Genomic DNA, 26,141 nt, shown 5'->3' with positions numbered 1-26,141 from the left:
AAGCTTGGGATTGGCCTTGCCTTCAAATATCCCAGTTAGAATTGGCTAAGAGTAAACATTTTCTAGCCAGTACAGTCTATGGAGTACCACTGGCACCAGTTGTAGCAGTATCCTCTCTGAACTTCCTTCCTTCGGTGTTTGGTTAATCCTGATCAGATGAAGACTGTAAAGAGGCAATGGTATACAAGGGAAAGAAAGGAATCTTTCTCATTAGTACTTGAGCTTTGGTTCTTCATCCTTGCTTTTTTGGTCTAAATTGTTTTGAAAAAGCTAATTAAAATGGGAATAACCTTTAGTAATAGATGAAGCTGAGAGTGAGGCTAGATATTTTACCCAAGATTAGAGGATGCAGGCAAGAGTGAAAAGACAGTTCAAAAAAAAGGTCTCCCTACCACTCACATGTCTGGATGCTGGGCAGAACTAGGCTCTTTCTCTGGAAAAGATTGTGGAAGAAGTTTATGATAAAGAGCATTTAATTATATAAGAAACAGGAATCTCTTTTTAAGCCAGGTCTTTGGAGCTAAAATATAACACTCTTGTTAATCTAAGTAAATGCACGTCTCCCATAAAAAAATAACCCCTGTGAATGAAATACCTTACCATTTAAATTAGGAAAACCTCAAATTCTAAATTATTTATTTAGAAATGTTAATAAGCAATTCTCTTTGGTTCTATGTGCATCAATGCCAACAACAGGTTGCCGTTTAAAAATTTAACTTAATTTTTAACTTAAAAATTTCTTTTTTCCCCCCACCTTTTCCAACCTCAAAAAAAGAAGAAAAATTAACCCCTTCTAACAAATATGCATATCTCTGACCCAGAAATATATATCTCAGTCTATAACCTGAGTCTGTGACCTCTGTTAGGAGGAGGGTAGCATAGGTCCTCTGGAATCATGGTCATTGCATTTATCAATGTTCTTGAGTCTTTTAAATTTGTTTGTCTTTATAGTGTTATTGTTGGCCTAGTTATGCCCACTTAATTCTGCATCAACTCATTTAAGTCTTCCCAGATTTTTAACTTAGTTTTTCTTACAATTAATGAAAATCTATCTTTCATACACCACGCCTGCTTACCTCCCTCCCCAACACCCACAATGGAAAAAAAAGGAAAACAAAGACCTTGTGACAAATATATAATCAAGCGAAACAAATTCCCACATTGGTGATATCCCCCCAAAAAAATATTTGCCTCAGTTTGCACTCTGAGTCCAACCACCTTCCTCTTAGGGGGTGGGCAACATGTTTTCTCATGAGTGTTCCTGTATGTTTCATGGCCACATGATCCCAAGTCCTGATAACAGCCCTACTTGCTCATCTGTGGCACAATTCCTTCAGGGAGATACCCAGACCAGAGAGCGTCTCAAGTGCTGAGAATTCTTAATACAATAGCCCTTTATTTATGTTTGGATCATTTTTATTTGGGAAGCAGTAGTTCTTATGGCAAGATCTCGTTAGACCTGTTCAACAATTCAGTGTCTACTAATGTGTGAGGGCAAGAGCCAGGAAGACCTGGGTTCAAACCCCAGCTCTGACACATACTTTTGGGTGACCCTGGACATTTCACTTTACCAATGAGTTCCCTGTGCCAGCGAAATCATGGTTCTAATCCATGTCCCTATCCCTCTCTGTTATAAAACAATGTAAAGCTTCAGAGTTAGGAGGATCTGGGTTCCAGTTCTGACTCTGACATATGCTGGCTGTATGACCCCAAGCAACCTCCTAAGGCATGTAGAACAGATATTGATCTGCAATAGTATGAGGAGTTTCCTTATCAGGAGTTTCTTATGCTAGTAAAATCATAGTCTGGTGGGAAGCGTGAGAAGGAGATATATAAAATATACCCCCTTTTACTGTGAAGTGAGAATTAAATTCATTCAGCCTTCTCTTTAAACTCTCTTTTACCCATTCTTTCTCTTCCTAACAGATATATTACTGGGAGGCAGACAGTCGGAATGAAACTGAAAACATGAAGGTCCTTTTTCTCCCAGAGACCATGGTCAAGCTGAAAAACCTGACCAGTCACACCAAATACCTGGTCAGCATATCTGCCTTCAATGCAGCAGGAGATGGACCCAAGAGTGAACCCAGACAGGGGAGAACACAGCAAGCTGGTAGGAGGACATATTCCTTCTTGAAAAGCTTTGATAGAACATTTGGAGAGGATGATCCTATATCCTCTTTGTGTGAATTTGTGGAAGGGGTTTTTAGGTATGTTAATATAGCTTTGCAAATTGATTTCCAAACCCACTATAGGGCAGGTACTGTGAACTTATCAGTATTACTTAGGCAACGTTGAGAAGCAGGTAAGACAAAGAAAGGATGCTTTGGTGAGAGCTTAGCCTGCGCCCCCCAGTTCTCTAAAGAAGCACACAACAAAATAAGACTATTAATGCAAATGCCTTGACCAATGCTATTTCCCATGAACATGCTTAATACATTATAACCAACCTATGCTGTAACACTGTCTCATTACTTTCCTTTTCATAATTTTGATTTAAAAATGTAGTGGGAAATTTTGTTTCAAGACATTCATTTCTAACATTATTACTGTGAAGCTAATTGACTGTATATAATGTGTATTTCCCCCCCTTTTAAAAGTTGTTTTATTAATGCCTTTCCCTTTTATGCCATTGCCATTTGTGAATACATCCCATCCTCAACCCATGAGCTCTCTGCAATTAAGAGAAACAGTTAAGCAAAACAAAGTGGCTCAATATTAATGTCTGATAGTGTATAGAATACTCTATATCCTTAGTTTTCCATCGCCACCTCCCACCCAACCCCTACCTCTACTTAAAAGTGTGAGCCATTTTTATCAAATCGATTAATGACAATAGGTAGAGTAGCCCTGTTTGAAAACCATAATATTTATGTTCTGACTCAGTCTGGTCCTATATTGTCACCTGATCTCTCAGAGTGGATCTTTTAGGTGTTTAAGAACTCTCTCTTTTTCCACAGGTTTAAGAGCTATCTATTTCCTCTCAGTCACATAGAAAACCTAGCTCCTCTAACGCCCCTATTTTTTTTCATTTCAGTTTTTATGTTTGGACCATCAATTTCCCTCTGACTTAACTTCATTTACCTCATCTTCTGGCTCTTGAGAAGTTATATTACAGCCAGTTCCCAGACAAAGCATGTGTTTCCATTAGTTCAAGCTAATCATTGTGGCTCACCACTTCCCCCAAAGACCCTGAATGACTTAACGTTGCCACAGATTAACATTACAGTCAGCTTCTCTCTCTCTCTCTCTCTCTCTCTCTCTCTCTCTCTCTCTCTCTCTCTCTCTCTCTCTCTGTTGCTGTATTTAGATATCTTGATCTAACTGTCCTTACCCCCTCTCTTTTTGGGGAAACCTGAATCCCTCAAAGTCGACGGAAATGCTATTTGGTCTGCAGAATACATGCTATTCTAACCTACCCTTATTTCCTAATATGATCCTTATTTCTCTTCTTCATTTCCTTTCCCTCCCACAATCTCCCCTGTAAATTTGGCGAAAATAATATGAACATCTATCTACATTAAAAAATTCAGTTCCAGGACAAATATACATTTCTTTTCAAACTACAAAATGGGAGGAAAGGTACACACATTTGGCTAGGCCTACTTCAAAATTCCCTAAGTGTGCCCCGTTTTCTTTTAGGACCTAGGCACTGAAACCAATATTTATTTTCGTATCTGCCACGTTAACTATTTTGGGGTGTTGTTACCCTTTAGTAAGTCCATGATTGATTCCAGAACCAGGCCTCGATGGCTTCCTTTAAAGACCTGTAAGTATACTGGATCAACTACCTTTGAGGGATCTTTTAGCTAGCATCCCTGATCTTCAACTTTATATGGTTCTATGCTCGCTTCTGACCCAATAATCCTAATTTTCCCCTTTATATTGACTATTGGTTTGGGTAACTTCAGGCTCCTCCTTCTCCCTTCTTCCAAGCTGACCTCTCAGCTTCTAAGTAGCAATGACTTTGCCTATAATACTCTACCTTGTCTTTCACCTGATGTACAAGATTATTAGGTACTCCCTAGTGTACCTAAAAAATGAAGCTAGGTGGCTCAGTGGATAGAGCACTGTGCCTGGAATCAGGAAGGCCTTAGATAATTACTAACTGTGTGACCTTGGGTGAGTCACTTAACCTCTATTTGCCTTAATCCACTGGAGAAGGAAATGGCAAACCACTCCAGTATCTTTGCCAAGAAAACTCCATGATGGTATTGGCATGCTATGGCTCACTTAAAAGCGAATAGTCTTTGATTTCAGGAAGAACTTCAAAATCATATTAGTAACTAACAAGACTTTCTGTGGAAAAAGGATGATCCAAAGTTTGAAAAATAAAAGGTGCTACTGATGACTGTCTGGCAGTGGACTGCAATCTCCATATAAGCAGCAATGTGACATGGCAGCCCAAAAAAGTAACATCTTAAACCAGGAAGGTGGTGTTCCCACTGTACCCTAACCTGGTCAGACCACATCTGAAGGCTACTTTAAAAAAATAATTAATTTACTTTTAGTTTTAAACATTTACTTCCATAAGATTTTGAGCTTCAAATTTTTTCCCCCTTCCTCTCCTCCTCCCTCCTCACGACAGTTGCAATCTGATATAGGCTCTACTTATGCATCCATATCAAACATATTTTCACATTTGTCATGATATAAAGAAGATTTAGAACAAATGGGAGCAACCATGAGAAAGAAGAAACAAAACAAACAAGAAAAGAAAAGGAGAGTAAAGAGTTTACTTCCATCCACCTTTGGACTCCAAAGCTCTTCCTCTGGATGTGGATAGTATTTTCCATTGTTGAGCCTTTTGGAGTTGTCTTAGATCCTTACAGTACGGAGAAGAGCTAAGTCTATCAAAGTGAGTCAGTCATCTGGAAGCCACTTTTGAGGAGGGACTTTAATAAGTTGGAGAGTATTCAGAAGATGGCAATGAGGACCTCAAAGAGCCTTAAGATCTTCCTAAGATCAGGTACAAGAGAAGACTTGGGGAAGGCATGTGAAGAGTTCTCATTTGGAAGAAGGATTTAGCTCATTCCATTTGGCCCCAGAGAACAAAACCAGGAGCCATGGTGACAACTACAAAAAGCCTGATTGAGACATGATAGAAAGAAATCATGACATTAATTAGAGCTATCCAGAAGTAGAATCAGCTTCTTCTAGAGGGAGTAGCTTTCCTTTGAATAGAATTCCTCCAGGAAAGGGTGGGAATCATTTATTGGTAATGTTGTAGAGAGCAGGGGGCTTCTCATTTAGGTACAGTTTGACTTCATATCACAGGTGCTTTCCAAGTCTAATGTTCTGTGAAACCTACCCCCTTCCTCATAGAAACATCATCTGGCCAATGCATTGGGCAACTTAGAGCTTTCCTTTCAAAATATAATTACTTCCGGGAAATCAGTCATTCACACTTAAATGAGAATGACTTTGACCAGATGATAAAATGAATTTCTTCTAACTCCCATTCTACAACTTTAAGCACTGGATTTGAATTTAGGTAGTAGGAGATGAAGAGAATGAAGAATAGTTTGGACCCTGGCAGACTAAATGTCTTTAGGGAGTGCTACCAGGCACCAGCGGAAAAGGCAGGTCTCAGAGAAGAAAAAAAAAAACAAAAAATGAAAGGTGATGAGTGAGAACTTATAGACAAAACTGACTATTTCATTTTGCTCAGGACTTTCATCTATCCCATCCACCACAAGTTGAGAAATCCTCCTTGAAACGTGGAAATAGTTCCCTTATTTTCCTTCTGTCTCCCTGGACAGAAGTGGAAACACTCTAACATGGCAGGAGACAGGCCTATCTGTTCTTGTGATATTTCTGATCGAGCGGAAACTAGGGAGTATCGGGAGTTTGGCTGAACCCCTTTGTTGTCTTGAGATCTTCAACCCCACTGCAAGTGAGGAGGGATCAGGATAAGCATCCAAACCACAAGACCTGAGTCGCTTAACTATTTGTTGTTCGTCCATCACTAAAACTTAAGCAGTACTTGTTTTCTCCACTCCCACCCACCTCCCTGGAATGGTAAGAATCAAAATCGCAGTCACTAGGAAATGAAGCTCTCTCAGAAATTTCATATGTTCTTTCCATCTATTATTGATTTTTATACTTTTGTCACTTTCTCTCAAACTTTTCTGTGTTTTAACACTGTCATTTTCTCTTTGCTCCTCTTCAAGGGTTTTGTGTTTCTGATTGATCATAGGAAGGACTTTTGTGATCAATAAATCCTATTTTTCATCTTGTGCTAGTTAGAATTTTACTGGGTGATAAAAACATTTTTTATTTTCAGGAGCATATATGTATATGTACATATAGATTTCATAACTATCTTATATATGTACAAATACGTGGTGTAAACTATCATCAATAAAAGTCATTTTGTTTAACTTTCTTTCAGCACCTGGTGCTCCCAGTTTCTTGGCATTCTCAGAAATAACTTCTACTACTCTTAATATTTCCTGGGGAGAGCCAGTGGCAGCAAATGGTATCCTGCAGGGTTATCGTGTGGTTTATGAGCCTTTAGCACCTGTCCAAGGTAAGACTAGCACCAGAGAAAATAGCTAGCTGCTCTAGAACACCTGACTTCCCTTCCTTCCCCTCTATAAAGGGAATTAGTTTCCAGGGGAAATCTCAGTGAACTGCCCTTGCTGAAACAATTTAGAGAAATGTTGGCCAATTAGAAGGAAAACCGAGAGAAAAAAATCCATGGTGAGTTGTTTCCACATCACAATTAGAGGTTAAATGAGCATCATAAGTTTCTGTAAGTGTCCTTTGTGACATTGTCTGTACCGTTTCTTTGGTGAATCATCATGTACTTCTCTATTACATTATTTTCTCTTGTATTATTGTCTTAGTTCACATTTATGTTTTGTTTCCTCTCTTAGACTGTAAGTCGCCTGAGAGAATATTTACTTTTCTATCCCTCACAGTACCCAGAATATAGTAGGTGCTCTATAAATATATACTCTTGACTTTATTTGACCTGAGCTAGCACAATCATGGCTTATTATTAAGTGTCCTCCAACTTCCCGAAAGTCTCTAAGCATTATAAGAACTGCTTTGCCCTGTAGGCTTGGAGTTGCTCTGGTTAATGTGTACTATTGTGAACTAAGTACGCAGTGTTTCGTGGAGCAACTTCCTGCTTTAGTGCCTATAAGCATTAGATTTCCAAGCCTCTAATGATCTTTTTAAAAAACACAGTCCTGCAAGTTACTTTCTGGACACAGCTCTGCTGGTCCTGCTTATTCAGTAATGAATCATTAATAAAAGTTATCAAAGGTTTCTGAAATCTACATGGGGCACAATATGGTACCTATAGCCAACATACCCACCTTGATAAGATCACAGATGTATGGGAATGTTGAGGGGAGCTTTGTGAGCCTACACAGATAAATAAACAGTTGTGAAGGCATTAGGCAGTTACAACCAAAGTATAAAACAATTTCAAAAGCTGTAATTAAAACATGCATGTGATTTCTACATGTAACATCTACACATGACTCGTATCCCATCCTGTTTGAAGTAAAGGAGTGGACCTGTTTGACCAATGGTTCCATAAAGCTAGATTTGCATTATTTTTTAGCTTGACAAAAACCTTTTGGAAATTGAATCCTGTAGAAGTGTAGGCACCTTTTTTTTTAACCTTGCTGTCACCCTGGAAAAAAAAAATGTTTGCACACCAGGCAAGGCTATTATCCTCCATCGTTATCTGATCATCAGTAGAGAGTTTAGGAAACTAGATGTGTTTTATGCTATTTTTTTCCTGCACTTTGACACTAACAGAATTTCTGCCAGATTGCCACAAAAGGCCCTCTACTCAGTCTCCCAGGGAGATGACGCAGCATGGCTAGTTGTACCTGTGTTATCAGTGTGGTGGCAAGTTGTTATGTATGTGTCATGAAGAATAACCATGATTTAGAAAGTTGAATGTCAAATTAAAGATTTTGGTATTAAATATCCTATATTCTACTTTTTCCATGGCATTTCCAAGTTCCTGCTAGATACAGTTTTCCACCTTCTCCCCAACCCCTCTGTCCCCATCCAGCAAACTGCACACAGCAAGTATAAGTGAGTTAAACTAGCAAAGAGTCCACCAAGAAAACCTGGGAGGAATTTGAAGCCATTTAAAAAATGGGCTTCAGAAAGACGTCAAGTTGAGAGAAAGCTTACTTAGAGATTTTATATTCGAGGAAGATTGCTGGTTATACATTTGAATGTCCAGCTTGGGCAGAATGACATCAGGTGGAGGCATTTCAGCTTTCACCATTTTCAACTCCTTTCATGTGTAATAAGGACACTGATCACAAGCATTGTCTCTTTGTATGGAGAGAGAGTTGCTTTTTGTTAGCCTGAATTTTCTTGGCTTTTGCATCTAGCACACTGTGTTCTGAAATGAAAGTAATAGGGAAAATGATTGTTTTGCTTTCCCTTTTGGCAGCCTCTTAGCATAAACAGCATCTTTGGATCTCTATGTAATCAGGAAGAATAGGTGACCCAGATCCAAGGGTTTGGTTGGCATCTGAAATATGGAGATTTTTAGGTTTTACCAATATTTATTCATTCATGTGTTTACACCCAGATTGTACCTTTGAGAATGACGTTGCCATAGTATATTATGTTCCTGGTTCTTGTCTGCTCAGGAGATTTCTGATTGCACAGTCAAATAAGCTAATAGATTACTACAACTTTACTACAGACAGATAAAATACCTACATTGTATATCATGTGCCATTCTGATCCTCTATAACTTCAGCTTAGAGGGTTCTCTGTGGGTTGGAACCAGAAGTAGGGGACAAGAAAGGATCTTAGGATGAGAGGAGCCTGATATAGGGAGGAGAAGTTGCTAAGATTTAAGAAGTAAGGACATTTGCTAATAAGAATTGCAAACCAATCAAAATTTTCTTCATGCCAATGCATTCCACAAATGGGTTAGAAGACACTTGTGTAGAAGCATCCCTACAAAGAGCACTGTATATGGCATAACCAGTCAAATGTATTGTAGACAACTGTGTGCCTGTGCTGTTATGATGTGAGAGCAGAAAAACCCATTAAAATAACCATTAGGTCTAGAAAGCATGTCTAAGGAGAGAGTACAGACTCTATTAGGAAATCCTAGGATCTCTGACCTTCCCTCGGTCAGAGACAAAAGTCATCTTTAAGCCTCCTTCCTCGATTCCCCAGAGCCATATATGGTCCTCCTGATTCCAGAACTCTTGACCCTATGCCACCCCTAGCCAGCCAAGACTTACTTTTGCCATATGTCTCCCTTCTCTCCCATCCTGTGTAGTTCATCATCTCAGGGGAGGGAGCTGGTAGCTCTAGCTAATGAGAAAACTCTAGAACACTGGCATTCAATTCAATAAACATCTAATAAAAAAACAACAACTACGTGCAAGTTTCTGTGGAAGATAACAAAGATGGATATGCACCATTCCTTCCCTCAAGGATCTTCTAGCCTAGTAGAAAAGATAAAACAAATTCATAGGTATAACACAATTTAAAATACAAATATAAAGAAATAGAGAAAAGATTCCTATCAAGTCAAATCAAATCAACTGGCATTTCTGAAGGGCATGCCATATTCTAGAAACTATACTAAGCACTGAGGATACAAAGAAAGGTAAAAAAAATCATCCTTACCTGTAAGGAACATATATTCTAATGGATCAGACAACATACATGTACAAGATATACTCTGAATAGATCTAAGCAATTTGAAGGAAGCGCTATTAGCAGTTTGGGGGATTGGGAAAAAATAGAAAGTAGAATTTCAGTTGAATAAAATTTCAACTTGGATAAAAGAATCCAAGGAAATTAAGAGGAAGAGGAAGAGGTTATGAGAGATAGCTGATACAAAGACATAGAGAAGGAAGACGGAGTGTTGCGTGTGAGGAATGGCCAGTAGTTCAGTGTAGCTGGTTTGTAGAATATGTGGAAGAGAGTCTAAAGGGTAAGAAGATTCCAAAGTTAGGAGGGGGGCAGGTGATGAAGAACTTTAAATGTCACTAAACCAAGAAGCTCCTGGTCATCCAGAAGGGAAGAGGACAAGGTCAAGAGAAAAACTAAAGAAAATCTAGGTCTTTAAATTCTACCTATCCTGATTGGTCAGTGAAGTCACTGTGCTTCTAGCCACATTCCTTCTCTCTGAAATGCAAAACCTCTCCTCAGCTTCTCCCCTAAAAGTTAGGTACTATATCTGACCTTTATTCTGAATTCTGACAACTCTGTAGGTCACTGGATACACCATCCCTTCTCCAAGGATCATAGATTTAGAACTGAAAGGGACCTCCAAGGACTTCTACTTCAACCCCATTATTTTACAGAGAGACTGAGAGATTAATTGATTTGCCCAAGGTCACACAAGTAACCAAGTATCAGATGTTTTTTGAACCTGGGTCTTTCGACTCTAGAGGCACTGTTCTCTCAATTATGCCACAGAAGGGAATAGTTTTGAACCAAGGAGGTCTCACCCTATTCAGAATAAAAAGCTACTCCCTCAATCTATGACCAGTTGGGGACTACTTCTCTATTGACAGGAGGCAAATGCGGGAGGAGTAAGTTCCTCTCTACCCTTTCCCTTAAAAGAACTAGAAGGGATTAGTTGTTGACTATGATGTTTCCAAAGATGGCCGAGCTAAGGAAGCCTTGGAACCCCCAGAACTAGGGCAGCTTCTGCAGAGTGAATAGTCAGAGTGAAATAGAGAGTCGGGCAATTATCTGGTGAATGTGGTCGTTGTGAACACCCCATCTGGAAAATAGCCTGCCCTCAGCTCTTTACTTCACCTGGGTAAGCACAACCTATGTTCCTCACATGGACAACTTAAGGACCTCTTGAGTTATCCATAGAGTCTAACAGTGTTGTTGGCAGTCTGACTTTATGGCACAGCTATTTTTATGTTTCTTAAAATGTTTTAAATGGTAGTATTTTTATGTGATTGCACCCTGAGGCTTTGTAGTGCAGGGCACAGTTTAAAAATTGACTAAATAAATAAAATTCTGACATTCAGAGATGGGGAAGACCTGACTAGCATTACCACATGGTGGGATAGAACTCGCAAAAACTATGCATGGGGTATGTTATTGCTCTGAGAAGGAGTAGGAGAGGGAGGGGGAGGAAAGAATTAAAAAAGAAATGGAATTGCCATCCAAGATAACTTTACATTCAGAAGAATCCAGTCCAGTAAGTGATGACAGAAACAGCAGTAGGCAAATGTGGTCATGCCTAAGATGGTGTTGCTGAACAATGTGCATGCAATGTAAATGTGCCCATTTGCAGTGTGCCTGTCTGCAAAGGACCACATCAACCTTCTCCCATTTTGAAGAACCATTTAGAGGCATTTGAAACTAAGGGAAGTAGGATCACAGATTTAAGAGATGGAGGAGACCTTAGAGGTCATCTGCACCAACCTCTTCATTCTGTATATGAAGACCCAAGACTCAAAGCAGTTAAATGATTTGCTCAAAGTCCCAGTAAATGACAGAGCCAAGATTATAACCAAACCTTCTGATTCCAAATTCAACCATTTTCTAAGTCTTAGGAACCAGTGTGACAAAGAGGAAGGATTGTTGAACCAAGAGCTAGGAAACCTATGTTCTCTCTCCAGATCTAGTACTGACTAAGTCTGTGACCTGGGGCAAGTCAGTCCCCTCTTTGGGCCTCAGCATCCCAATCTATAAAATGTCAGGGCTGCACTAAATAATCTGCAATATATCATATATCATAATTCTTAGATTGTACACTGAAAGGGCTTAGAGAGACTGTCTGCTTCCACTCCTTCTTTTAACAGGTGAGAAAACTGAGACACAAAAAGGCTAAGTGACTTATCCTGCAAGCTCTAAAGTTCAATATCAACAGAACTGGAAAGAAGATAATTAGCAATGCATGTGCAAAGTTATCCCTGACTCAGGAGAAGCAGAATAAATGCAACAGTGAGCAAAGCAGATGCTTAATAACTATTGATCACACTGAGCGTAGAATTTACTCTCATAGTAAGAAACTTTTTAGTGATAGATCAGTGGGGCTATACAGAATCTAGTTACTTGAGTGACTTTTCCTGAATATCTGTGTTGGTCTTCCCAGGGATAGGAATCAGAATTCTCTATATTATTGACAAAAGGCAGGATTTTTTTTAAATGAAAGAGCTTGTGAAATATTCTAATTTTGGATTAAGATTAACAATCCTACATGGTTTTCCAGATTTTTCATGACTGACCTAGGTATTTATACATAGAACATGAAAAGTAATACATGTCTTAAAGCCTCACCATAATTCCGAGCTTGTATTGGTCTGATCAGCCACCACCGGACACACTGAAACTTCATTTTAATATGGTGATGTCATTTTGGTCCTCTTTGAAAATGAAGGACAACAACCAAATACTTCGGGATTGAATCTAAGCCAAAAATAGCCAAAATCAGTCTTCTGTGTCTTTAGACTGCCAGGGTCCCCTGACCTGAGCACAATAAGGAATTTCTCACTGACTATACATGATACTTCATCACCATAACTCAACCCTTTGAGATGTGTGTGTTTATATACTGTTTCTGAAACTTCAGGCAGCTTACTCTACAACCCAATGAGTAAGATTTTCTCCCAAAGTGAAACATAAAAATAGACATGCATGGAAAACAATATGAGTATACAGGCTCCCAAGAACTGTATTGCTTTTCTGGGGAAGCTATCTCCTACCTTTGTGGCCAATATTATCAGCTTTACAAGAGAAGTATAAAAATCAGCTGTTTATTAAATATCAGCCTAAAGACCTGGGTTCTCATTGCTCTTATATGCTGCCTAAAGCTAGTCTAAGCATGGTAGAAAGACTATCATCCTCATCAGGGCTATTGGCAGGCGCTGCTATTTATAGCTGAACTACCCTGCTTTCCTGATGGTAGTAACAGCTTTCTTGACCAAGGGTAGGAACAATAACTCACCATGTCCTTGAGAATGTGCAAGAATCAAAGGTCCTGCCCCCTTCCCCAAAACATACATACTCAACAAAATGTTAAACTCTAATAGAACTGGAAAATACTTACATTTACCACCTACTTACTCATTTGTTTTCATTCTACACCCATTGTATTTGTGAATCTCTTGGTGCGAATAACCTCATCTCTTTCTATGTTGTAAAAGTGTAGGTCTTTCTAAGGACACGATACTACTTTCAGCCGCAGAATCAATAAACTTTGCAATGGTAGTGTTTTCCTTCATATTTGTTTCAAACTCTGAAGAGCTGCTAGGGCTAAAAGATAGTCACCTTTGGTCCGTGATGAGTATCACATTGTAGGGAGAAGCTTCTAAGTAGATTATTTCATACTTCAATAACCAAACCTGCTTGGATGGGGTCCAAGACGAATATTTTTTACACTCAATTCTATTACACAGTTAACAGGGATATAGTATCTGCCAAGGTATTTCCATTTTTACCAAGGTCTATATTTCTACTTCAGATGTCATTTCATCCTTTTCCTTCACTTGCTAACTTTTGATTGAATCAGAAGAATGGAAGTGTTAGCCTATTTAGGTGATAAGAAATGGTGAAATGCAGCTGTCATTCTATTAGACTTACAAAGGAAGGACACCTTTCCCAAGATGCTCCAGCAAGATGTCTGGCCATAGGACAGAGGGCGCAGAGTGCAGTCTCACAGAACACTCACAGATTCACTTTGTTTTCCCCCTCCTCCCTTCCCGATGTAATTAGTGAGGTTGCACGCAGTCTCCTGATAATTTCCCAGTTGTGTTGTAAGGTTTTTCTCCTTGTCAGTGCTCACTTATCAAGCTTAAACTCTAATTACACTTATCTGTGCTGAAAATTGGCTATTATCACTACTTAAACTCCTGCTAATTGTAAGAAATACTTTCTTAGCAAACTGTGAGATAATTTTACTTGTTATCTCAGCACAATAAACTACACTCAGTTGTTTCTTTTTGTTGAGATCTTTCTGTACTCTACATTTGGATCATTATTTTAGGAGTAAGCAAAGTGGTGACTGTGGACATTAAAGGAAATTGGCAGCGCTGGTTGAAGGTGAGGGATCTCACCAAAGGAGTAACCTACTTCTTCCGAGTGCAGGCACGCACCATCGCCTATGGACCTGGACTACAGGCCAACATTACAGCTGGCCCGGCAGAGGGTAGGTAGAACTCTCGTCATCAATAGTAATACCAAAGTATGTAGCAGCATATTTGTTTAGACACAGAGCTGAACTGTCTTCATGGGTACCTTTCTTCCTATGGTACATTTTTCTGTCCGTAAGACAGGAACAAACCATGGGAAGTTGGGTTTGTCCAATTTCTCAAGGACTTTTTGACAATATGAATGTTGCTAAAAGCATGTGTTAGAATGATCTTCTGTAGTAACAATAATTTTTAAAAATCACATTTATTTAGCTTTTGAAGTTTGGCAAAGTGCTTCATTGCAAAGCCTCTATGAGGTGGGTGGAATAAATATTGTTATCACTGTTATAGAGATGATGTAATTGAGGTGCTGAGAAGCTAAGCGACTTGTCCTTGGTCACTCTGCTGATAAGGCAGGATTCAAACCCAGTTCTCTCCACTCCACATCCAGCACTCTTTTCACATTGCCACCTCAAAATACATTTAAGTAAATATGGATATACTTAATATTTCCATATGTTGATATCAGCTTGCTGAACTATAGCAGATAAAAAAAAAATCACTGTTTGAAATAGGAGCAAGAAAACAAAAAAATAAAATAAAAAGCTTTGACCCTATCATTACCTTGAACCATTTTCACTGACACTTGGAAATTAGGATACTGTAAAATTTGTGTCTGAATTTCTTAGCTTTTTCTAAGTTAAGCTGTGTCTTTTTAATTGCCCATGAAGAGTAAAAATTAAGATCTAAAATGGTTTATCTTCTGAGGATTTTAGGGAATTTTATAAATGTTTCTCTAATCTCTCCTTACTTTTGTTTTTAATGAAATTATTATAATCCTTGTTTCAGAAGAAGAGAAACAGAAATAAAATCAGAGAAGTATAGAATCATAAGTTTAGGGCTAGAAGAACCTTAGAAGTCATTTAGTGCAACCTAACTATTTTACAGATGAGGAAACTGAGGTATAAAGAGGTCAAGTTACTTGCCCAAGGTAACACAATGAATGGCAGAGCCAGAATTTAGTCTGAGGTCCTCTGACTCCAAATCTCATGCTTTCTGTTCTCATTTCTTTAGTCGTTCCTAATTTTATTTAATCTTTTAGACCACTATTTGTGGACTGTCTTTGGCATTCTAGGAAATGTATAGTCAAGGGTATGCTGATAAATGTTTGACAAGCAACTCTCTGAAAAAAAATGCATGCACAACACACTTAAGTTTAATCTTCATTGTTCATATTTTTTTCTATCACTGAAGTCTAAGCCAATCAATAAATCAGGCCTCAATTTGTAGCATTTGCTTATATATGAGGTATAAATATTCACACTGAAAATTTAACAATCAACTGTCTTAAGACATTGTGTATAGCTCCAGTACACGTTCCTGTGTACAGTTATATCAAGGAGCATTCACAAAATTCTCAAAACAAAAATAATTTCAATTCATTTGTTTTTTTAAAAAAAATGCCATTTTGAGAGAAGGTAAATGGCATCAGGAAATACAGTAGAAAATAATAAGGTCCAAAACCCTAAGAAACCTGAGTTGTAGAATTAAAAATCAAAGTTTCTTTATTAACTGGAATTTTGTCTATTATTTATGAGTTCTGCATAAATCGCACAACTTCTGCTAGCTTCTTCTGGAAGATTCACAATTTCGGGTAATTTGTTTACAATACAGACAAAAAAAATCCTTCCTTTTTTTTTTTAAGGGTCCTCTTAAGAAATAGAACTAACATCCATAAGCTCATTGTATTACACCAGTATTTGGCATTTTTTTCTGAGTCCAATATAATTATCTTCATTCTATCCCAAATGTTTGGAAACAAACCATGTCATCCTTTATTTTCTACGGTATAAAGCATGTTATTTCTATGGTGCAAGCAAAATGTGGCATTATGGAAAGGCTAATGTGGTTTCAGCCCAAATGACTCATGGAGTTGATGATAAAAACATGCATTTGACTCTTCTCTAGGCTTCATTCATTAGGGTCCCCCCCAAACCATTTCCTCTCCTTCCTTCCTCTTGTTTAATAATTACAGTGTGGCAGAGAAATGGAATCCCAAGGCCTGAGTTAAAATCCTGGTTCTGAGACAGACTAGCTTTGTGATATTAGTCGAGCCTCTTAACCTCCCTGAACCTCACATGTAGAATGGCGGGAATGAGACTTGTACTGCCAACTTGTCAAGGTGGCAAGGGAAGCACTTTGTGCCTAAGTATTATTATTTTATAATTATTATATATAAATATTATATATTATATATAAATATATTACTCATAAATATTATCTATTATATATTTTATACATTATATAGGTAAATATAAAATTTATAAATATAATTATAAAATGTAATATATTGTTACTTTCCTCCTCATCTTTTATGATCTCCTTCTTCTCAGCTATCAGAACTACTTTCCTCTTGAATTCCTCCTTTCCTCCCTGCCTTTCACCTTTGAGCAAAGATTAAGATTATTTTAGCATATACTTTTTAATACAGTAGAGGGTTGCCTGGGGCATTGAGAGATTTAGTGACTTGCTCATGCTCCCACAGCCAGTATAATACAGGTAAAACTTGAACCCAGATGGATGGCCTTCCATCCTCTGCTGTGCAATGCTGCCTGTCTAACTTTGTTAGAAATGAGGTATGAGATTATGAGATATGAGTTAGATTAGAAGATATGAGGTGGAGATATGCATTGGTGAAAAGACTCCTTGTTCCTAAGAAACCATGGGCCTGGACCAAAACTAAGGGGAGAGGGGAAAATGTTAACAATTAACAAAAGATAGTTGACCACATGTTTATTATACACCTAAGGTACAACAATATAACAAAGCATATGTCCCTAAAACTGAAATTTTTCTGCAGAGAATATAGTACCAGGCAACTTCAAATGCCTTTATATCCTCTGAGCACTGCTCTCCAGAATATTCTCTGACTAGGACAGTAGAACATGCTGACCTGAACAGGACTGTGGAAGCCTTGATAATTCCATCCCTGAAGGGAAGCTTTTGTTCTGTCCATCATACCCTTCTCCAGACAAAGACAGGAATCACTTTTGATTAAGATGAAGGCTGTGAGCTAAGATTTGAAAGAGGAAAGTGAGTTGTAAAGTAGGTTAGCCATGTTAGAAGCACTTAGCACTGCCCATTGCCCTGCCTATTGTGGGTGCTATTAAATAAATGTTTGTTAAGTTGAAAAGAAGGCATGTTTTAGCTCTGTGTCTTCTCTTCTGAGAAGTATCACATCTTCTGAAACAACTCTTTTTCTCTTTCCCCTCAACCTTCCCCTTTCCTAAAGTCCACAATGACAGGTAGATGGAGAGGGTTTGAAAAGGGTTGATCAGGGAGTTAGGACGGAAGGGTAGAATCTTTTCCGAACTCCAGACTCAACCTCTGCATGCAATCATTGTCCAATCAGCCAAGGTTGGGATCCTTTTATTTGTATAACTTTGTACTAAAGAAGTATGGGATGCGAGTGATTTCTCACAGATACCAACTAGTTTTGTTTTTGTTTTTTTTTTACACCTCAGGATCTCCTGGTTCTCCTCGAGATGTTTTGGTTACAAAATCATCTTCTGAACTAACTCTCCAATGGACAGAGGGAAATTCTGGTGACAGACCTACAACGGGCTACATAATAGAAGCACGACCTTCAGGTAGGGAAGGCCAAAGACGTAGACAAATGTTAGCAGTCGGCTTCAGGCCACTTCACAACAAGAAGAGAAGTCATTGCCTCAACCCAGTAGGAGGGAAACCTTCCTAAAAGACTCTACTGCCTGTTATTTTAAGCTTTTGCCCAAGAACACTGAAGCAAAGAAGGGGAACTTGATTGATTTGATGCTCTCCAAACCTGATTTTTCCCTTTCTTTCCCATTTTCAGTCTTTGTACTCACTGCTGTGCTATTAACCTCACATGCGTTAGCTTCCTAGATTTTTATCTGCATTCCATATACTCAGGAAGATGATTATTGTCAGTTTTAAAATATTGTACATGAGAACTCAGGGAGACTTAAAGACATTTTAAACTAATCATTCAGATCAAAGACTGTTTTCAGGGACCCATTTTCAGTGCTCTAAATGTTTGAAACTCTGATTGAAAGATACATGCACTCAATTTGTGATTACTCTATGTGTTATTAGTGGAAATTGGTAAATCATTTGCTTCATCTTAACTCTCTGGAAAATGTTTTAAGACATACTTCTTTCTCCAAAAAAATTTATATCCTTCCACTCCCCTGAGCTTAATAACTTCATGTGAATAGTTTTAGATAGAAAATATACTGTTAAGATGAGATGCAGAAACCAAAGACCAAAAGGACCCAATTGTTAAGGTACCATGGCAAGAATTATATGAAAAAGGATTCATAAGGATGATGATTGCAGAGCTGGAAAAACCATCTCATTCAACTCCTTCATTTTACAGATGAGGAAACTGAGGCCCAGCAAAGTTAAATGATTTTCCCAGGATCACATGTCAGTGGTGGAATTTGAACCCAAGACTTCTAGTAAGACTCTTTCCACTGGCTGTATATGTTTAGAGTAAGTTAGAGTTTCAAAAAGTTTCTGAATGTGAGCATCCATAGCATTTTGGTGGTAATTTCATAAAAGGAGGTATCAGTGACACTAATATATTCCTGTGGTTATTTTAAAGAGTCAGAAGGCCTGGGTTCAAGTCACATTTCTGATACAAGCTATGTAATCTTGGGCAAATCACTTAACCTCTCTGAGACTTAGCTTCCCCCTCTATAAAACAGGGGTAGTAATGTTTGGTATTATATATCTCACTGGTTTGTGGGGAGGAAAGCCTTTTATAAATGACAAAATGCTATGTCAACATGAGCTATGATTATGCATTGACTTAGCCATGGTGACTAGAATGAGTTTGGTTCTGATTGGTGAAGCAGAGAGACCTTGGAAGTTATGCATGTGTCTGTGTTTGACAATCTCTAACTGCCTTTTTCCTCCCCCAGGATTGATCTCCTTGAATACTAGATAGAATTATACCCAAGAAACTTCTGGCATAGCTCCAGATATGCAGGATAGAATAAAAAATAATGGAGAAAATCCTATAGCCTAGAGGCTTTGAGACAAATGCAATTTGTTGGATTAGTGGAGTCCGATAGTATCTGCCCTAGATCATGACAGTGGACATGGTCTGGAAATGGATTGCCATTTAAGCTTGTCTGGGTATAGAAAAGGTAAGATTGACCAGGTGAAGTGATCTACTCTGATCACTTAATTATCTTATTGTACCTAACATTGGGACCTAATACAGTTAGCCCTGTGTTCAGATGATTTTAAGGGGAGACCAATCTGCAAGGATGGGTATATTCTAATAATAAGGCTCTTAGGTGACAATGAGTGGAGAATTTGGAAAGTGAAACATTGTGGAAGTAATAGAAGAGGTTTGGAGCTAGGCTGGCAGAGAGGAAAAAGGGGTTTTTGTAGATTTGTATTCAGTTATCAAATCCCTCTCTCCTATAATGGTCTCCTTCATTTATCTCCCAACCTTCTAGTCATTCCATTTCTGTGATCTGCCTTTCACCCAAACGCCAATGCTGTCTTCCTAAGGCACAGATCTTACCATGTCACAGCACTGCTCAAAATCCTTCAGAAGCTCCCTGTTGCCTGTAGGATAAAAGACAAAGTCCTTAGCCTACGAGGTCTTCTCACAGACTCTTTCCAATCTACCTTTCCAGCTTTATTTTATGTTACTCCCATGCTCATGCTCTATTCCAAACTGCCTTCCTTCCTTCCTGGCCATTTTCATTTTCATAGGTTCTCTCTCCCAACCCCATTGCTTCTTAATCTCTAACCCTTTCTGAATCCTTATTTTTCTTTAAGGCTCATCTCAGGCACCACTTCACCTAAAAGTATTTTCTCCTGCTCAAATTTTCCCAGATCACTTTCTCTGGATCTCTCCTTTGTCACCATCACTTCCTTGTATATACCTCTCTTTGTTTCTCTTTGTCTATCTCTCTCTCTTTTTCTCTCTCTCTGCTCTCTGTCTTTCCCTCAGTCTCAATATCTTCTCTTTCTCCTCTCTTCCCCTCTCCTTTCCATCTTTCTCCTCTCCTCTTCTTTTCCCTCTCCATTTCTCTCTCAATCTCTGTCTCTCACTCTCTCTCTCACACACACATATGCATGCATATATGTATGTATGTATATATACACCTCATATCCTCTCTCTCTAACCCCTGTCATAGAATATAAGTTCCTTAAGAAAAGGTAAATCACTTTTTCTTTTAATCCCCTATGCCTAGCACAGCCCCTAATAAATGTTAATTGCATTGGACTGGAAAAAGGTGGATACTTAAGTCCTACCACCCAGAAGCATAAGAAATGAAAATTATTGCAAAGGTTATTTATGCAAAGAAAAATGTTAATTTGTGAACATTCACTATGGTGAGTCCCTGTAAAGGATAGGAATGGTTTGGTCACTCTTTCTTGATTGCTTCCTTAAACCTCAGGTGATCTGTTTTTTTCCTCCCAGCTACACCTGTGGCCTTGTGCCATCTGCCTGACCTGATGTCTTCCTATTCATCTCACTCTATATCTCTGGCACCTAGGAAAACACAGTAGCTTATTCACGTTGTTGGTAGGATAGTATAGAGGAGGAAAGTGAATTTTCAAGGCCAAAAGTGGCTAAAAGAGTATTCTTTCTTGTTCCATCGTCCTTACTGAGTACATAAGACAAAGTGCTTTGAGCTCTATGGTCCTAAAATGCTCTCTAATTACAGAGGGGTGGTATACAGTTATTCTTTCCCTGTCTCTACCCACCTCTCCCCATCACACAGACACAGACAGATACACATGCACACATGAATGGTATCCTTCATGCCTCTTTCCTTAAAAACAGAATTTACAATCCTGTGAAGAGACTCTTAACCCTGCCCAGTGGAGTGCACCAGTGTGACTTTAAAATGAGCATCTTCATGTCAGAGATTGCCCTGTCAAGAATGTAAATGCACCACCAACCAGACAGATGTGTACAGATTCAGAATGTTAACACGTTACACAGGCTTCCCAAGAAATGATGAAATATTGATTCTCTGCCTCTCCTGGGGAGCCATTTAATTTCTCCTTAAGTTACCGTATACCTATCCATATAGCTGTAATGAAGGAAGCAGGAGTTCCTATGTTGACCTTTGTGTAGCTTCAGAGAGTCAGAAAGGAGATGTGAATAACAAGGACTAATTGGAATACTGGAACTAGTTTTTTGGTTAATTCCACACCATGGAAGAAGTTTATCCAGATGTGGAGACTTCTTTGAAGCCAGTGGAAGACCTTACCTCAACAGGGAACCATGGAGGAATGAGAAACTAACCCATAGGGATATCAGACATGACAGGGAGCTGACCCAGAAGATGCTGCCTTTCTAAATGAAAGCCAAAGATTGCGCTTTCACATCCCATTTTGTTACTGAATGTCACAATGTGGGTTGCCAATGATTTTCTCTTTTAGGTTGTTAAGTGAACCTAAGCAAACTGCTTGACTTTAAGTCTTCTCATTCAAAGCCAAGAAGAACCCTCCTCCCCTTTCCTTCTGTGACGAAGAGCAGCAGTATCTAATAGTCAAATGAAAAGCTTTTATGGGTTGTCAATATTTAAACACCTTGCCATTACCTTAGGGTTTTGGATCTCAGCTGTCATCTATTACAGGCCTCATTACACAAAACATTAAACGCTGTATCATCTCATTTTCTCCACTGAAGCTCTCTGGCAAGACTCTCTCAGGCAGGGTAGTGACTTAGTGACTTAGTATGGCCTCACCCTTGCCACTGCCCTAAGCTTTTTTGTTTGTTTTAATGTGTTCTACCATTTCAGTATTTTCCTTAGTGCTAAGTAGATCAGCTCTTTCTCTCAGCTATGCCTCTGGCCCCGTGCTGCCTGCCTGACCTGATGTCTTCCCATCAATCCCAGCGTACACCTCTGGCACTCAGGAAACAAAGCAGCTTATCCTCTCTGCTCCTAGCACAGAAGAGGATGCAAATGGATTTTGGAACTCAACAGTAGTGTCCTCCCTCTCTTCCTCACTCTTGTTCTAATGCTCCACAAACACAATTCAGTAGAATCGGTGGCTTCTATGACACAAGCATACAGAATGGAACAACATTTGATAAAATTAGTGTCTGCCTAGGATAAAAAATTCCCTATTATTCCTAGAAAATGGCAGCCAGTGGGTGTATGGTGCAGAGAAAACCTCAGTCTGATTTCCATCATGCCTAGCCTCTTCAATGTATTTATTTTCTAGGCATATGTAAGTTTCCTTTGAAATAGTTTCTGAAAAGCTCCCCAAAAGGCAATGGAAAATTTCAAGTTTGAAAACTGTGCACTGCGCATATGCAGATGATTTATTTACACAAATTATTCCAAGGCATTTTACTGTGTAGATCACACAGCCTAATTTACATATTTACACAATAGACTGGAATGGCACTAAAGGAGCTATAAATATATTTTCCCCTCCAAAGCAGCCATGAAATACATATTTAGGATGTATACAATACAGGCAGACAAGGCATTGTTTTTCTCCCCCCTCCAAATAATGCTTTTAGCCCAGAAATTGGATCTGATGAGAATAGGTGCTAGGGTGAGTGCTTCAGTGCATGGAGACTATTACATTCCCTCTTGCCCTGGATTTAAAATGTCTGCTCCCCTATAGAAACCTCCCACTTCCCTTTTGATTCATCTGCTCACTTTTCTTGTGATTTACCCCCAGTTCCCAACAGAACAAAGGAGAAATTCCACATCTTTTGAAATAGTAGCATGCCCTAAAAGCTGAGCAAGTCAGCAGATTCAGAAGGAAGGCTCCACCTATAGTTTTACCTCATACCATTGGTTTTTCTTATTATTTTTTTTTCTCCTCTTAACCACATTCGTTGACAGCTTGTCAACTGTACCACATTATACAGTAAGGTCTTGAGTTGGTTTTTATAAAATCCTGAGGCCTTTTTTCCCCACTTCCTTTTCTGGCATTCTGTTCAGTTTTCTTCCTTCCTGGCATTAAAAGATGAGATCAATCAATCATTTATTTTGTTAATCAGATGTATTTATCCCACAATTTGGCCCTTGTCTATCTGCCTATGTATTCCAGTTAAGTTGATAGTGGGGTCTGCCCTGTTACTCAAAGAAAAATGTCAGTGTTTAAGAAATAAGTCATTGACAGGTTTCTATCTCCTCAGAGCTCTGGGCTGACAGTCATTTGTTGGTTCTTCTGTGTTAGCAGAACCTGAAGTCTCTGCTAGTGAATGACAGTTTCATTCAGCATGGAGACCCTGTTTAATTGTCCATGAAATCAAACTTTTGTGTTGGTGCCATGTCTGCTCTAATGCCTGCAGTGCACAGTTCTGTTCAGTGCGTTCGAGGGATAAATTGAGCACAAGGCCTACGAATGTACCTGAACTGGGCTCAAGCTGAATTTGGAAAAGAGCCATTATTGTCTCCAGGCTTATTGGGACATTGCTTCTGCTTGCACATGTTTTTGATTTCCTGGAGGGACAAATTTTAGAATGCAAGACGAAAGTCGATTTATTATGTTAGCAAGACATGAAGCTGGTCATTGACATCAGAAAAAATTTATATGAGAAAGAAAAAAGGAGATTAGTGATCCTAAGAAACTTGATCATTAAGCTGTTTTGTATTTTCTAGTGAATAAGTATTAAACTAAAGGGAGAGGAGAAAATGTTTTTATTATTTGTTATTTATTATTGTTATTTATTCTATTATTTGTCTCCTATGAGATTTTTGAGCTGAAATGAGAATTTAAGGATTATCTGGCTTAGACCCAGAAAAACAGCTGTACTACCGAGATTCCTAGAGAGATGTACTGATTCCCACTGATCAGTAGCCTAAGACTTATTAGGACATGATTTTGTGATGAATAAGTTACATACAGACTTTGATTTCACAGTGATTTCCCTGAACTCGTGCAAATGGCATCTTTGTCAGCAATTCCATTGAACTTCAGAGTTCTCCAAGGTATCCTACAGGGGAGCCAGGCAAGAAAGAGGGCTCCTAACAGCCATATTTAATTTGTGTCTATACCATCACCCCCACAGTAATGCAATTTAGCTCCTCCATAGCGGTTGACATTCAGGTCCTTCAAATATCTTTTTCTCACTGAGTTCATTTGCAAATGCATAAAGCAAGACATTAGAGTTAGATTATATGGTTCAGATCACCACCCAAACCTATGCCATGAAGAGAATCTTAATGTTTAAGTTTATAATTCTTAGGCCTGCTTTTTCACCCTCATTCTGCAGGATGGAGAAAGTAGAGAGATGTAGTCTCAGGTTACAATGTCTCATAAGGCCTCAAACTGAGTGTCCAAGCCCACAGCTCAGAATAACATTTCTAGTATCACTTCTTTTAAAAATGGGCAAGTGACAACCTTTATATCTTTTAATTATCAGTTGTAGCTGTCAGCAATCAGCAATAATGGAGGGGGAGCAATTGGAGAGATCCACAAAGTTCTTTATATTTTGATCTGTAACTGACCATGGTTGCCTTTTATAGCAGTAGATTTTTCCCTTCCTATTTGGCTTATGATTTTATTAAAATGGATTTTCCTTCTCTGAATGTCCAGTGCCTGAAAGTCAGATAAGGTAACTAAAAAATATGCTGGTTGACCAAGAGAAGTTTGAAAATCTAATCATGTGTGGTGGATAATCCACATTTCAGTAGCTGAGGATTGAGTGGATCTCACTTATAAAGATTATTACTCTTTTTTTTAATGAGCCCTTGCCACCTTCTCAAGTATTAATTAAGACAAAAATCAAAGGATCAGGGATTAGCATGATGCCTGGGAAATAAGTTGTGCAAATCTCATTATTGCTGATGGTTCTGTAATGGTATATTTTACTAATTTGTGGAAATAGTTTTCCCCATCATTGATTTATTGAGATATTTCACAGCATTATATAAATGAGAAAAACAATCATCAGTCTAGAAATTGAGAGGCCAGTTTCAGAGCTGCCAAGACACTCTTATCTGACTTTTCTAAGTATCATTTTGATGTAAATATTTATTGGGATAAATTGCCTGGTGAAGGAAAACTTGTATTTAAAATACTCCATATGTTAATTCCTTTTGAGATGGAATTAAGAAAAATAAAATGTGAGGGTTTTCTTGCCCTTAATTCAGGAGAAAACTCTCTCTTGTGACATTTTTCTTCCCAAGCATTTCTCAATGTAAATGGATTGCCAAATAAATCGTTCTATGTTGAGGGGTTGTATCAATATTTTAAAATGTTTTTATGAAAAACCCACACAATTCTTGGAGCTATGACAGTGTGCTTAAAATAAAATATGTTCTTTGGGTCTAGGGGTGAAATATTCATATTTTTTCTATAGTAGAAAAGCATTATACAAACATGAATGCAAAGGACATGCATAGAACTAACTTAAGAAAGTTTTCCTACTTTTTATCTGCCTCAAATCATCATACTAGACCTTTAATGTCAAGAGGTTGTTAATTGGACATCATAGCATCACTTTTTTATTTTTTTCCTCTAAATTTATTTATTTGTTTTCTATTTTCAACAATCACTTCCATAGGTTTAAAATTTTCCCTCCCTCCCTCTCACCTCCCTCCCCAAGATGGCATACAATTTTCTATGGGCTCTATACATATATTCTAATTAAACACATTTTCACATTAGTCGTATTGCATAGAAGAATTAAAAGTAATGGGAGAAAGCATGAGTAAAACTAAGCAAAACCAAACATAATAAAAGAGAAAATACACTGCTTTATTCTGCATTCTGACTCCGTAGTTCTTTCTCCAGATGTGGATGACATTTTGCATTATGAGTCCTTTGGAAGTGTTTTAGGTCCTTGCATTGCTGTGAAGGCCTAAGCCTATCAAAAAACAGTCCTTGCACACTGTGGCTCTTACTGTTATATGTTCTCCTGGATATGCTCAATTCACACAGTATCAGTTCTTATAAGTCTATCCAGGTATTTCTGAAGCCTGCCTGTTTGCCATTTCTTATAGTTTAATAGTATTCCATAACATTCATATACCACAACTAGAT

At 38.4% G+C, this 26,141-nt stretch overlaps 1 protein-coding gene across 3 annotated transcripts in view; it reads left to right on the top strand.

Annotated features, from left to right (window-relative positions):
• SDK1 (sidekick cell adhesion molecule 1) overlaps positions 1–26,141 on the top strand; it is a 1,143,865-nt gene that overhangs the window by 1,075,942 nt on the left and 41,782 nt on the right. For all 3 annotated transcript variants that reach the window (XM_072597683.1, XM_072597681.1, XM_072597682.1), the window contains 4 exons: positions 1,927–2,113; positions 6,395–6,532; positions 13,967–14,128; positions 17,636–17,761. In XM_072597683.1, the coding sequence (XP_072453784.1) occupies positions 1,927–2,113; positions 6,395–6,532; positions 13,967–14,128; positions 17,636–17,761 (613 nt within the window). The remainder of the gene's footprint in view (positions 1–1,926; positions 2,114–6,394; positions 6,533–13,966; positions 14,129–17,635; positions 17,762–26,141) is intronic.

This window comes from Notamacropus eugenii, chromosome 3, assembly GCF_028372415.1.
Source record: "Notamacropus eugenii isolate mMacEug1 chromosome 3, mMacEug1.pri_v2, whole genome shotgun sequence".
In the NCBI taxonomy this organism is placed as follows: domain Eukaryota; kingdom Metazoa; phylum Chordata; class Mammalia; order Diprotodontia; family Macropodidae; genus Notamacropus; species Notamacropus eugenii.
Note: the sequence above shows the minus strand (reverse complement) of the source record. Positions and strands in the feature narration are given on the sequence as shown.